Source organism: Staurois parvus, unplaced genomic scaffold, assembly GCF_062004578.1.
Source record: "Staurois parvus isolate SC_StPar_1 unplaced genomic scaffold, SC_StPar_1.0 ptg000698l, whole genome shotgun sequence".
NCBI lineage: Eukaryota > Metazoa > Chordata > Amphibia > Anura > Ranidae > Staurois > Staurois parvus.
The window spans coordinates 5,021,249-5,035,632 of NW_028318494.1; the positions used below are offsets into that span (position 1 = coordinate 5,021,249).

General features: G+C 42.2%; 1 protein-coding gene across 1 annotated transcript in view; it reads right to left on the bottom strand.

Moving 5' to 3' along the window:
- Positions 1-14,384, bottom strand: part of MCTP2 (multiple C2 and transmembrane domain containing 2) — a 381,280-nt gene that overhangs the window by 86,106 nt on the left and 280,790 nt on the right. Inside the window, exons 13-14 of the mRNA XM_089653100.1 lie at positions 6,766-6,868; positions 20-122 (exon numbers count right to left, since the gene is read on the bottom strand). Coding sequence (XP_089509226.1) covers positions 20-122; positions 6,766-6,868 — 206 coding nt within the window. The remainder of the gene's footprint in view (positions 1-19; positions 123-6,765; positions 6,869-14,384) is intronic.

Here is a 14,384-nt window from a genome sequence, read left to right on the forward strand (position 1 = left end):
ATCAACAGTGTTCACTTACATAGAGTAGAGGAATTAAAACCTTCCCAAGAAAATCAGGGACTTTATCTCCATCTTCATCAAAAACGGTCACCTCTAGTGTGTCATGAAGATCCTTGATAGGACTGAAACAGAAAAATTGTTGAACATTAATCTTCTTCTAAAAATATATAAGACATAATAAATTTGTAGTAAGTCAAATTCAGGTATTTTAGGTGGGCTGAGGTAGGGTTTGACCCTAAACTGGAGCTTATTAAATATGAATTCCAGGTATGGTATATTTTTACATAGTTACACTGGACCAGTTTGGGCCAATGTAACTATGTATGCACTACACTTGGCTGACACACCTGGAAGCCGAAAATCCGTGAACTAGATATCCACTTGCTTCCAGGTCCTGTGTTGAGTGGCTGGCCTTCTCAGCATGGGCGCCACCTAAATAAGTATATCCATCCCTTACTTCTGTAACACCCTGCAGAGTAGATAGTTTTTTTTGTACAGTTAGAGGCTTGCTAGAAACCTGAATATGAGTCAGCCTGGGAGTGAGTCAGTGAGGTTACTTAAGGTTAAGGCTGGAGAGCTCTACAGATCAGTTCTCTGATACCTCCCCCCTGCTCTAGAGACTTGGAGAGGTTTCTAGAAGCCAGAAGGCAGGGGTGAGGAGGGTCTGATCTGCATAATTAAGGGAATCTGGCCATTCCCCAGGCAGGAGGCCTGGCATGGTGGCTAGGTCAGCCCTTAAATATGAGAGCCTGGTCAGCAGGGGAGTCGGGTGGAGGGTGGAGTGAGGAAGTGTTGCTGGTGTGGAGCCTCGGAGGGGGCCCCAGAGTAAGAGGGTCTGCCTAAAGGCTGGTAGCTGGAAAGAAGGACCACCACTGTCCCACAGTCTACTGGGGAAAGACAGCTTGTCAGCAGGGAAGGAGCCAGTCCAGAGTAAGGCCCAAAAGCAGCTTCAATCTTTAAAGCTACAGGAACAGGACAGTGTGGCTACTTCTACACCCACTGGGCCAAAGAAGGGAGAGAGCAATCATGTGCAATATTCAACTAGTTCTCAATGGAACTACATTATTTGTGTTTCTTGGAATCCCTTTCCTTGGGATACTCTCAAGACAATCAGGTGGATGAGGAGATTTTCATCTGGGGTCTGAGGAGGTTCATTTAAGGGGATCAAGTGCTCCCTGCAAAGACTGTATGTCGATTTGTCAAAATGGAAGAGCCACTCCTGAAGGAGTAGAATGGCTAGGATCTGGTCTTTTGTGCTTTTTTGTGCCTAAGAAGTTGTACTCCAAGTTGTTTCAGTTCCATCGGGTATTCCATATACCCCTAGACCCCATCCAAGTTGTTAACCCCTAATGAAACAAGCAAAAACCAAGCTCATGGACTGTTTACGGATTGTGGATGCAAGTGTGGAAAATGTGTGTTGCCTGGATGTGCAGAGCTTAGGAGGGGCCCAAAAACTCAGCAGCCCTCAAGAGCGCTACACTGCCTATTTTTCAGAGACAGGACCACAGTATTTCTCGTTAATCAGGAACTTTTCAATGCAGACCCCACACAGTCACATGCTCTCATTTACGATGAAAAGATCTGGGTGTTTCGCTTCCCACCAGGTGCTGGCATCCGAGGCACGGCTGCCAAAATGTTCAGCTGGAATGTGATTAGAGTCCAACTTAATGGCTTATTCACACATTCAAATCAGGCCCATCCATGCATGGTCTGTACACTCTAAAGGCCTATGAAATACCATCTGAAGCACACTTTTAACAATGTATAGATTATAAAATTAAAATAAACTCCATTAAAAAAAGGCACATTTTCCATTTTAAGAATAACTGTCAATACATCACAGCACGGTTATTGGACCCCTCACAACATAGATGTCTGTATTTCCAGTAGAACGCACTGATGCTCCAGTGACAGGTGTTTGAGATATGCCAAGGTTCAGTGCGGCACAGTGGGTGGCTTCTGTGTTGTCATTTTATGCAAATAATTAGATAGTGTTGTTATAATATCCACAACCATCGTACATGGAGACAGTGGCTGGGGAGCTTTGGCAGTACCAGATGACTTGATTTTATACAGTTACATATAGATATTTAGTCAAGTGTTATTGTAGAATTCTTATATAGGAGCTACCAATAGATTAGACACTAACCAAACCTGACTAACTCGTAAAAAATGCAAGCTTTCAACCCATACTAGGTTTCTAGGTCAGGCAGGCATCAATTTAACCGCTTGCCTACATGGCACTTATACCCCCTTCCTGCCCAGGCCAATTTCCAGCTCTCAGCGCTGTCACGCTTTGAATGACAATTGCGCGGTCATGCAACACTGTACCCATATGAAATTTTTATCATTTTTTTGTGACAGATAGAGCTTTCTTTTGGTGGTATTTAATCACCTCTGGGTTTTTATTTTTTCTTAAACAAAACAAAAACCACTGAAAATTTTGAAAAAAAAAACGTTTTTCCTTAGGTTTTGTTATAAAATGTTGTAAATAAGTGATTTTTCTCCTTCACTGATATGTGCTAGTGAGGCTGCACTGATGGACACTGATAGGTGGCACTGATGGGCACTGATGAGGAGGCACTGGTAGGTGGCACTGATGGGCATTGACAGGCATCACTGATATATGGCACTGATAGGCGGCACTGACTGGCACTGATATATGGCACTGACTGGTACTGAGAGGCAGCACTGACTGGCACTGATAGGCGGCACTTACTGGCACTGATAGGCGGCACTGATGCACACTGATAGGCAGCACTGACTGGCACTGATAAGTGTCACTGATTGACAGCACTGATAGGCATTGATAGGTGGCACTGACTGGCACTGATGGGTGACACTGGAAGGCAGCTCAGATGGGCACTGATATGTAGCATTGATGTGCACTGGTAGGCACTGATATGTGGCACTGATGGGCACTGGCACGTGGCACTGTTCAGCACTGACAGCTGGCACTGATGGACACTGACAGGTGGCACTTCTGGGGCCACACTGATCATCAGTGCCCTGATGATCAGTGTACATGTCCCCTCCGCGGAATGACGATTACCGGCTCTCCTCTCCTCACGAGCGGTCAGCGTGACAGCTCAAGAGGAGAGAAATGCCGATAACATGACCGAGCCGACATCTTCGCCTCTTTTCGTAGATCGGTGATCCGCTGTGTCCGAGGGACACAGCAACCGCCAATCGCTCCCTGAGCCGCGCATGCGCGGTGAGAATGGGAGGACGTCATATGATGTCCTCCCAGAACGAGAGAACCACCTTGTGCCCGTCATTGGACTATATGGCGGGCGGGAGGTGGTTAAGGAAACTTAACCTGATAAAAGGAATCAACTATTTTATTAGATTGTTTTTTGTAGAAACATAATAATTCTGTAATTATTCCATAAAGAGTCCTGAATATTTATGGAATAATTCCATCAGAATACCACTGCTAAATGTTTCTCTTCACTCTGCAGGTGGAGGTTCATTCTGCCGAACACCCATTCGTTCAGCTGTTTGCACGATTCTCCATAGACTGCACACAGTGCACTCGAAGGTTCTTAGCCTATTAACTCTCATATTCGAAAGTTCTTAAGCTTTTTTTTTTCTCCTAGGATAAAATGCTTGCAGTTGTTACACTCCCCCAGTAAAAGGCAACAAGAAAATGAATACAAACAGATTAATGATTATGGGAAATATTTGTTACGTTTGCACGAATGTTGAGATATTCGCAAACCAATTTTTTTTTTAAATAGACCCCTATGAGATCAGTAAGCACACAATCTGAGTATATGGACATTCAAAGTCAGCGGCAGTAAGGCTTGGTTCACACATGCAGTTTGATCAGCTTCTGTAGTGCGTTTTGCGTTTTTGCAATTGCGTTTTTGATGCATTTTGCTTTTTTTTCTTGTTGCTAGGCAGATTTAAAACACAACGCATCACAAATTCACTGAAGAAAGGTGGCAAAAACACATAAAAATTCACTAAATGCTTTTCTGCGGCGTTTCCATTGAAGTCTATAGGACCAAAAACGCAACTTTTTGTGTAAAAAAAAAAAGTCCCTGACCCTTTCCAAAAAAGGCAGCAAGTGAAAACGCGGAGATGTGAACGTGTCCCATAGGAAATCATGTTAAATGGACTGTAGTGAGATTCTGCAAAATGCAAAATGCTTTTGAAAACAGATAACAGTCGCAGACAAAATAAATAGGTTCAAATTGCACTGCAAAGAATTGCATGTGATTTGAACGGGAATGCGGTGCGATTCCTGTTTGGATAACATGTGGTTTCCCTGTGGGTACAGTGCGATTTGCAGTGTGAATTGAGCCATTCATTTTGAATGGGCTCAAATCTCATCGCAAAGGTATCAGTAATGGCGAGTACTTAAACACGTATCGGTACTCATACTCGCCGATAAAAAAAGAAAACGGTATCTGTGCAACCCAAATAAAAATGCCCCCTATACCTCTGCCCTCTCTGATGCAAAATTATGGCCTTTTGTAACAATGGGCCCCAAACAAAATAAATCTGTAGTTGAGCTCAGTTAAAGAGGTTGTAAAGCCTTAAAGTGTTCCTAAACCCACAACAGTAAAATCAGTCTGTATATGCAGTAAAGCATGCTTGTCATACTATGTGGAACCTAAGGGGTTAATCCTCTGCATTGTGTAAAAAGGCTGTTTTATCCTGACTTCTCTGATCATCCCCTTCTACCAGCGCCCCACTCTCCTGATAAGACATATCGTGTGAAGTCACTCTGCACATGCTCAGTTTAGTGTGTATTTATAGAGAGCTTTTTTCTTGGGAGAGTGCATGTGACAGCACAGAGCCGATCAACACTGTCCAGACAGAGATCAGGGGTTCTGCATCTTCCTAGAGCAGAAAGAAAACTCCTCCTACACGTTTTAACATGTGCTCAACTGAACACTGATAGAAGTCACAAGACTGCTATATACTGCTGATGAGAAAAGTTATTTAATAGTTTATATTTACTAAAATAATTTCATTTCCATATTCTTTGTACTGTGGGAGACCAGATATAGTGAATGCAGGGTCCGGGGAGAGCGGATGTAGTGAATGCAGGGTCCGGGGAGACCAGATATACTGAATGCAGGGTCCGGGGAGACCAGATATACTGAATGCAGGGTCCGGGGAGACCAGTTATAGTGAATTCAGGGTCCGGGGTGACCAGTTATAGTGAATTCAGGGTCCGGGGAGACCAGTTATAGTGAATTCAGGGTCCGGGGAGACCAGTTATAGTGAATTCAGGGTCCGGGGAGACCAGTTATAGTGAATTCAGGGTCCGGGGAGACCAGTTATAGTGAATTCAGGGTCCGGGGAGACCAGATATAGTGAATTCAGGGTCCGGGGAGACCAGATATAGTGAATTCAGGGTCTGGGGAGACCAGTTATAGTGAATTCTCCCCTTCCGCCCCCCCCCCCCCATACTTACTTGAGTCCCATCCTAATCCAGCACTGTGCATGAGAGCAGTGGCTCTCCTGGCTCTGCCCATCTGTCCCCCTGCTATCAATCAAAATCTGAGCGGGAGGCTAACCGTGCCCCCCTGTTCATGTCTATGGACGCAGGTAGTAGGGCTCAGGAGAAAGCTCGCGCAAGTGCCCCCATAGGAAGTAACTTCCTATGGGGGCACTAGATAAAGAAAAGCCAGGAGCACAGGCAGGGGACCCAAGAAGAGGAGGACTGGGGCTGCTCTGGGCAAAACAATTGCACAGAGCAGGTAAGTATGACATATTTTATTTTAAAAAAATGAAGCTTCACAATTACTTTAAACTCTAAGTCTACTTTGTGCACATAAATAATAAATGCGCATAAATCTGCAGAACAAAATGTGCTTTTTTTTTTTTTGCAAATGGAGCCAGCAAAGTATTGCAACTGCGATCAATGGATGCAATGCCAGACTTCTGCAGAATTGTTTGTCAACAAAATGTCTATAGAGATGTACAGACTTACAGTTGGAGACCTGGAGGAAGTGTCATTGGACTATGAATGAGGTGATCAAATGAAATCATCTTCCTTAGAATGCCATTGTTTAAAGTGTTACTAAACCCAGGACCCTGCATTCACTAAATCTGGTCTCCCACAGTACAAAGAACATGGAAATGCAATAATTGTAGTAATTATAAACTGTTAAATACCTTTTCTCATTAGCAGTTACAGCAGCCTTGTGACTTCTATCAGTGTCCAGTTGAGCACTGGTTAAAGCTTGTAGGAGGAGTTTTCATTCTCCTCTGACTGTCCTATAAGGCTGCATAACCTTTGACCTCTGTCTGGTCAGTGCTGATTGGCCCTGTGCTGATCACATGCACCCTCCCAAAGAAAAAAAAAAACCTCTCTAGCAAAACACACCAAACAGAGCATGTGCAGAGTGACTCCTGGGGCTTAGTACTAACAATAGATGGATTGACGACAGTAGAAAAGGGGGTGGCTCAGAGAAAACAGGATCAAAAAAGCCTTTTTTACACAATGTAGAGGGTTAACCCCTTAGGTTCCACAGTGAGAAGAACAAGCATGCTTTACTGCTACAGACTGATTTTACGGTTGTGGGTTTAGTAACACTTTAAATAAAGATTGTTCAGACATTTGGCAGCATTCAGAAAAATGCTGACAATTTGCACATTTCCTGTTGCAATTGGTAATTATTACATTTTAACAAATATGCTCTCTAGACACGCTTGATTCATGAGATTAATGGATTACACCTACAGAGATTACTACTTTCTGGAAATGATCAGATTCTACCTATATATTGTGCATTGCCTACTTACAAAGTAAAGACTTTATTCCATTCAGGGTTTAGATTTTTGTAAACCGTGTGCGTCTGAAGCCGATCATTTCCCAATTCTAGGACGCAGAAAGGATCACTTTTACCTGGAGGAAAAGAAAAGAAATTACCATCCAATTATATCACAAAACAATATAAGGTATACAACTGGGCATGTGCAGATGTCAGAAGTCAAACTAAAGGAAGACTTCCCAAAGGAGTTCACATGGCATTGATTAAAAAATACATTTTAAAAAATTCTAAGTATATAGGGTCAAGTAGTTCTTCAGATATATATATATGTACAGTTGCAAGAAAAAGTATGTGAACCCCTTGGGATTATGTGGAGTTTTGCATGAATTGGGCATAAAATGTGCTCTGAAAGTCATCTAAATCACAATAGAAGATTGCTACACTGAAACAGTTTTGTGAAGAGGAGTGGTCCAAAATGACTCCAGATCGTTGTGCAGGTCTGATCTGCAGCTACAGGAAACGTTTGGTTGAGGTTATTGCTGCCAAAGGAGGGTGAACCAGTTATTAAGTCCAAAGGTTCACATACTTTTTCCTCCCTGCACTGTGAATGTTTACATGTTATGTGCAATTAAATCATGGCAACATCTAATGTTTGTGTAGTATTATGTTCAGCAGACTGTGTTCTTCTATTGTTGTGACTTAGATGACGTTCAGAGCACATTTTATGCCCAATTCAAGCAAAACTCCACATAATCCCAAGGGGTTCACATACTTTTCCTTGCAACTGTATATAGTATTATTTTGTTTATTTACTTTTTTTTTTTTTTTCTTTTTTTAGGGGGGAAGGGTAGTATTCAAAGCAGACACAGCTTACCTTTCATTAAAACATTCACTTTGCAATGTGAACAGTCCCTATTCCTTTACTAAGTCATCCTCAATGCACTCTGAGGCTTAAAAGTTCTCCAATACAAGTATACCTAACAAGCCAAAAGTGTGGCACTCTACATTAAAAAAAAGGTACAAAAGGTTTATGCGCCAGATTCAGAACCAGTCATTTTGACCAGTTCATGAACAATACTATAAAAAGAGTGTAGGACCTGGCTTTCGGCTTCCTTTCTTTTTCAAGGAAAAATTATACAGTATAACCTCCAGACAAGGGGTCTCCAATTATTCTAAACAAAAGGTTTAGACTTTAGGGGGACCAAACTGTGTCCAGTAGAAATAGAAAATGACCCATTGTCACTGATAATTATGGTCAAAACTACATATAAAAACATTTGAACCTTTTTTATTAGTCAAGTAAAAGTAAAGAACAGCTGCAGTCTAAAGAAACAAAATGGAACATGCTTTTAGAATAAGGTCCTGCACAGGTAACAGATGATAAACTATTTACCCCCATTTCCTGGAGAGCAAAGAGAAACTAATAAGCAGGGGCGGACTGACAACTCATGGGGCCCCCGGGCAATAGGGGATCATGGGGTCCCTGTGTCCTTACCTAAACTCAAAAAAGCCTATGAAAAAGGTACCAGGGCATCTCATGGGGTCCCCTACTGACCCCGGGACCTCAGGCAGTGCCCGAGTTTCCAAATGGTCAGTCTGCCCCTGCTAATAAGCAACCCAAGGCTCGAAATCCTGATTGTTTTTCCTGTGCCATCTACTCAGCTAGATCCAGCTTACATACAGTGAAGGAAATAAGTATTTGATCCCCTGCTGATTTTGAATTTTTTGAATGTTTGCCCATGATCAGTCTAAAAATCGAATGTTCGGTGTATTGTAACACTGAGAGACAGAATAGCAACAAAAAATTCAAAAGAAATGCATGTCTATCAAATGATGCACTGATTTGCATGTTCATGAGGGAAATAAGTATTTAATCCCCTTCACAAAACATGACTTAGTACTTGGTGGCAAATCCCTTGTTGGCAATCACAGAGGTCAGACGTTTCCTGGAGTTGGTCCCCAGGTTTGCACACATCTCAGGAGGGATTTTGGCCCTCTCCTCTTGGCAGATCCTCTCCAAGTCATTAAGGTTTGGTGGCTGACGTTTGGCAACTCGAACTTTCAGCTCCCTCCACAGATGTTCAAATCGGATTAAGGTCTGGAGACTGGCTAGGCCACTCCAGGACCTTAATGTGCTTCTTCTTGAGCCACTCCTTTGTTGCCTTGGCCGTGTGTTTTGTGTCATTGTCATGCTGGAACACCCATCCACGACCCATTTTCAATGCCCTGGCTGAGGGAAGAAGGTTATCACCCAAGATTTGACGGTACATTGCCCTGTCCATCGTCCCTTTAATGCGGTGCAGTTGTCCTGTCCCCTTAGCAGAAAAACACCCCCAAAGCAGAATGTTTCCACCACCATGTTTGACAATTGGGATGAAGTTCTTAGGGTCATAGGCAGCATTCCTCCTCCTCCAAACACGGCGAGTTGAGATGATGCCAAAGAGCTGGATTTTGGTCTCATCTGACCACAACACTTTCAGCCAGTCCTCCTCTGCATCATTCAGATGTTCAGTGACAAACTTCAGACGGGCCTGGACATGTTCTGTCTTGAGCAGAGTGACCTTGCGGGCACTGCAGAATTTCAATCCTTGCCGGCATGTGTTACCAATTGTTTTCTTGGTGATTGTGGTCCCAGCTGCCTGGAGATCATTGACAAGATCCTCACGTGTAGTTCTGGGATGATTCCTCACTGTTCTCATGATCATTGACACCCCACGAGGTGAGATCTTGCATGGTGCACCAGACCTAAGGAGACTGACAGTTGTTTTGTGTTTCTTCCATTTGCAAATGATTGCACCAACTGTTGTCACCTTCTCACCAAGCTGCTTGGCGATAGTTTGGTAGCCCAGTCCAGCCTTGTGTAGGTCTACAATCTTGTCTCTGACATCCTTGGATAGCTCTTTGGTCTTTGCCATGGTGGAGAGTTTAGAATCTGATTGTTTGATTGCTCCTGTGGACAGGTGTCTTTTATACAGGTAATAAAATGAGATTAGCAGCACTCCTGTTAAAAGACTGCTTCTAATCTCAGCTTGTTACCTGTATGAAAGACACCTGGTAGCTAGAAATCCTGCTGAACGATAGGGGATCAAATACTTATTTCCCTCATGAACATGCAAATCAGTCATCATTTGTTAGACATGCATTTCTTTTGAATTTGTTGTTGCTATTCTGTCTCTCAGTGTTACAATACATGTACCATTCAATTTTTAGACTGATCATTTCTTTGTGAGAGGCGAACATTCAAAATCAGCAGGGAGTCAAATATGTATTTCCTTCACTGCACATTACCATGAAGAACACTCCTGGATGAGACTTTCTCAGGTAGGACATGCTGTGGCCCTGGCTTCCTAATTTTTTTTTAAGTGGCTCCATGTGTTCCTTACTCAAAAAAGTAGAAGGTATGTGAGCGCACTAAAACAAAAAACAGCTATGCACAACAGGTAACCAGATAAAACCTTAAAACAAAATAATAAAACACAGTGCAGTGCTAAAAAATATATATATCTTTTAAGGTGCCTTAACGATAAATTAGATAAAGTTCATGGATAAATGATTAGAAAATATATATAGAGAGAAATGTTCCAAAAGTGATAATAGTGCTCTGAAGGTGCCTGCTTCAAAGGTATTCCGGTGCTTGTGCAAATGGTTATAGTAAAATTGCGCACTCACCAAATGCGCAACATAAATGCGCAATATAGCTCAAGATGTCCTCTCAAGGAGATCAGGGTAAACCAGATGGTAAGTAATCCTCCCTTTGAAGGGTAAGTGGCACACCAGGTAATTCCAAGGCTTTACGATGATCCAAGTCAGCCAGCGGTCCCCTATAGGGTTCGGTGGGTGCAGCTTCCTGGATATACAGGAGATCCCCTCTCTGGGTACTGGAAAGGACCTGTGATCTTAGATGGGCTTCTGGGTCATCCGGACTTCAAGACATAGTTACCCGGACAACAGCCAACAGCACAACAATCTAAAAGTTAACCCCTTCCTGCCCAGTGCCATTAGTACAGTGTCAGTGCTTTTTATTATCACTGATCACTGTATTGGTGTCACTGGGGATGTCAGTGGCAGTTAGTCAGTTCCCACCCAGTGTTAGAATGCCCACCGCAGTCCCGCTATAAATCGCTGATCGCCGCCATTACTAGTATAAAAAAAATTAAAATTCCAGTATATATATACCATTTGTAAACGCTATAATTTTCACGGAAACCAATAAATTTACACATATTGGGATTTGTTTTTAGCAAAGACATGTAGCAGAATAAATTTTGGCCTACATTTATGACGAAATTCAATTTTTTTAATTTTTTATTGGATGTTTTATAGCAAAAAGTCAAAAATATTGTGGTTTTTTTTTCAAAAATTGTCGATTGTTTTATTTATAGCGCAAAAAATAAAAAATGCAGAGGTGATCAAATACCATAAGAAAGATCTATTTGTGGGGAAAAAAGGACATAAATTTCATTTATGTACAGCAATGCATGACTGCGCAATTGTCAGTTAAAGTAACGCAGCGCCGTATCACAAAAAATGGCCTGGTCAGGAAGGGGGGTAAATCCTCAGGAGGGCAAGTGGTTCAGGTTATAGTGTTTACTAGGTAAACAAGTCACCATTTCCCATGAATACTCCCTCAAGTCTAATTACCATCAATAAATACTTCTTGTATGGTCAAATCACATTCTTTATCATCCTTACATATGTAAACAATGTACACTTGGAAAAGTCTAATAAGATGGACAGGCTGTTCCCCAAATACCAAGGTGACCTTTCATAAAATTAGCATAGCAAAGATGTGTAAAGTGGTCTTGTCACTGGCCTGTCCAACAATGAACTGTATGTTCATTCAATATCTACCTATCTACCTACACACATCTACCTACCTATCTACAGTCAGGTCCATAAATATTGGGACTTCGACACAATTCTAACATTTTTGGCTCTATACACCACCACAATGGATTTGAAATGAAACGAACAAGATGTGCTTTAACTGCAGACTGTCAGCTTTAATTTGAGGGTATTTACATCTAAATCAGGTGAACGGTGTAGGAATTACAACAGTTTGCATATGTGCCTCCCACTTGTTAAGGGACCAAAAGTAATGGGACAATTGGCTTCTCAGCTTTTCCATGGCCAGGTGTTTGTTTTTTCGCTCATTATCCCAATTACAATGAGCAGATAAAAGGTCCAGAGTTTATTTCAAGTGTGCTGTTTGCATTTGGAATCTGTTGCTGTCAACTCTCAAGATGAGATCCAAAGAGCTGTCACTATCAGTGAAGCAAGCCATCATTAGGCTGAAAAAACAAAACAAACCCATCAGAGAGATAGCAAAAACATTAGGCGTGGCCAAAACAACTGTTTGGAACATTCTTAAAAAGAATTAACGCACCGGTGAGCTCAGCAACACCAAAAGACCCGGAAGACCACGGAAAACAACTGTGGTGGATGACCGAAGAATTCTTTCCCTGGTGAAGAAAACACCCTTCACAACAGTTGGCCAGATCAAGAACACTCTCCAGGAGGTAGGTGAATGTGTGTCAAAGTCACCAATCAAGAGAAGACTTCACCAGAGTGAATACAGAGGGTTCGCCACAAGATGTAAACCATTGGTGAGCCTCAAAAACAGGAAGGCCAGATTAGAGTTTGCCAAACGACATCTAAAAAAGCCTTCACAGTTCTGGAACAACATCCTATGGACAGATGAGACCAAGATCAACTTGTACCAGAGTGATGGGAAGAGAAGAGTATGGAGAAGGAAAGGAACTGCTCATGATCCTAAGCATACCACCTCATCAGTGAAGCATGGTGGTGGTAGTGTCATGGCGTGGGCATGTATGGCTGCCAATGGAACTGCTTCTCTTGTATTTATTGATGATGTGACTGCTGACAGAAGCAGCAGGATGAATTCTGAAGTGTTTCGGGCAATATTATCTGCTCATATTCAGCCAAATGCTTCACAACTCATTGGACGCCGCTTCACAGTGCAGATGGACAATGACCCAAAGCAGACTGCAAAAGCAACCAAAGAGTTTTTTAAGGGAAAGAAGTGGAGTGTTATGCAATGGCCAAGTCAATCACCTGACCTGAATCCGATTGAGCATGCGTTTCACTTGCTGAAGACAAAACTGAAGGGAAAATGCCCCAAGAACAAGCAGGAACTGAAGACAGTTGCAGTAGAGGCCTGGCAGAGCATCACCAGGGATGAAACCCAACGTCTGGCGATGTCTATGCGTTCCACACTTCAGGCTGTAATTGACTGCAAAGGATTTGCAACCAAGTATTAAAAAGTGAAAGTCTGATTTATGATTATTATTCTGTCCCATTACTTTTGGTCCCTTAAAAAGTGGGAGGCACATATGCAAACTGTTGTAATTCCTACACTGTTCACCTGATTTAGATGTAAATCCCCTCAAATTAAAGCCGACAGTCTGCAGTTAAAGCACATCTTGTTCGTTTCATTTCAAATCCATTGTGGTGGTGTATAGAGCCAAAAATGTTAGAATTGGGTTGATGTCCCAATATTTACGGACCTGACTGTATCTATCTACACACACCCATACATCTACCTACCTATCTATACACACCCATACATCTACCTACCTATCTATACACACCCATACATCTACCTATCTGTACACACACATACATCTACCTACCTATCTATACACACCCATACATCCACCTACCTATCTATACACACCCATACATCTACCTACCTATCTATCTACACACACATACATCTACCTACCTATGTATACACACCCATACATCTACCTACCTATGTATACACACCCATACATCTACCTACCTATCTACACACATACATCTACCTACCTATCTATCTATACACACACATACATCTACCTACCTATCTATCTATACACACACGCATACATCTACCTACCTATCTACACACACACCCATACATCTACCTACCTATCTGTCTACACACACACATACATCTACCTACCTATCTATCTATACACACCCATACATCTACCTACAGTGGGGATCAAAAGTTTGGGCACCCCAGCTAAAAATTTGTATTAATGTGCATAAAGAAGCCAAGGAAAGATGGAAAAATCTCCAAAAGGCATCAAATTACAGATTAGACATTTTTATAATATGTCAACAAAAGTTAGATTTTATTTACATCATTTACACTTTCAAAATAACAGAAAACAAAAAAATGGCGCCTGCAAAAGTTTGGGCACCCTGCAGAATTTATAGCATGCACTGCCCCCTTTGCCAAGCTGAGACCTGCCAGTGTCATGGATTGTTCTCAATCATCGTCTGGGAAGACCAGGTGATGTCAATCTCAAAGGTTTTAAATGCCCAGACTCATCTGACCTTGCCCCAACAATCAGCACCATGGGTTCTTCTAAGCAGTTGTCTAGAAAACTGAAACTGAAAATAGTTGACGCTCACAAAGCTGGAGAAGGCTATAAGAAGATAGCAAAGCGTTTTCAGATGTCAATATCCTCTGTTCGGAATGTAATTAAGAAATGGCAGTCATCAGGAACAGTGGAAGGTAAAGCAAGATCTGGAAGACCAAGAAAAATATCAGACAGAACAGCTCGCAGGATTGTGAGAAAAACAATTCAAAACCCACGTTTGACTGCACGATCCCTCCAGAAAGATCTGTCAGACACT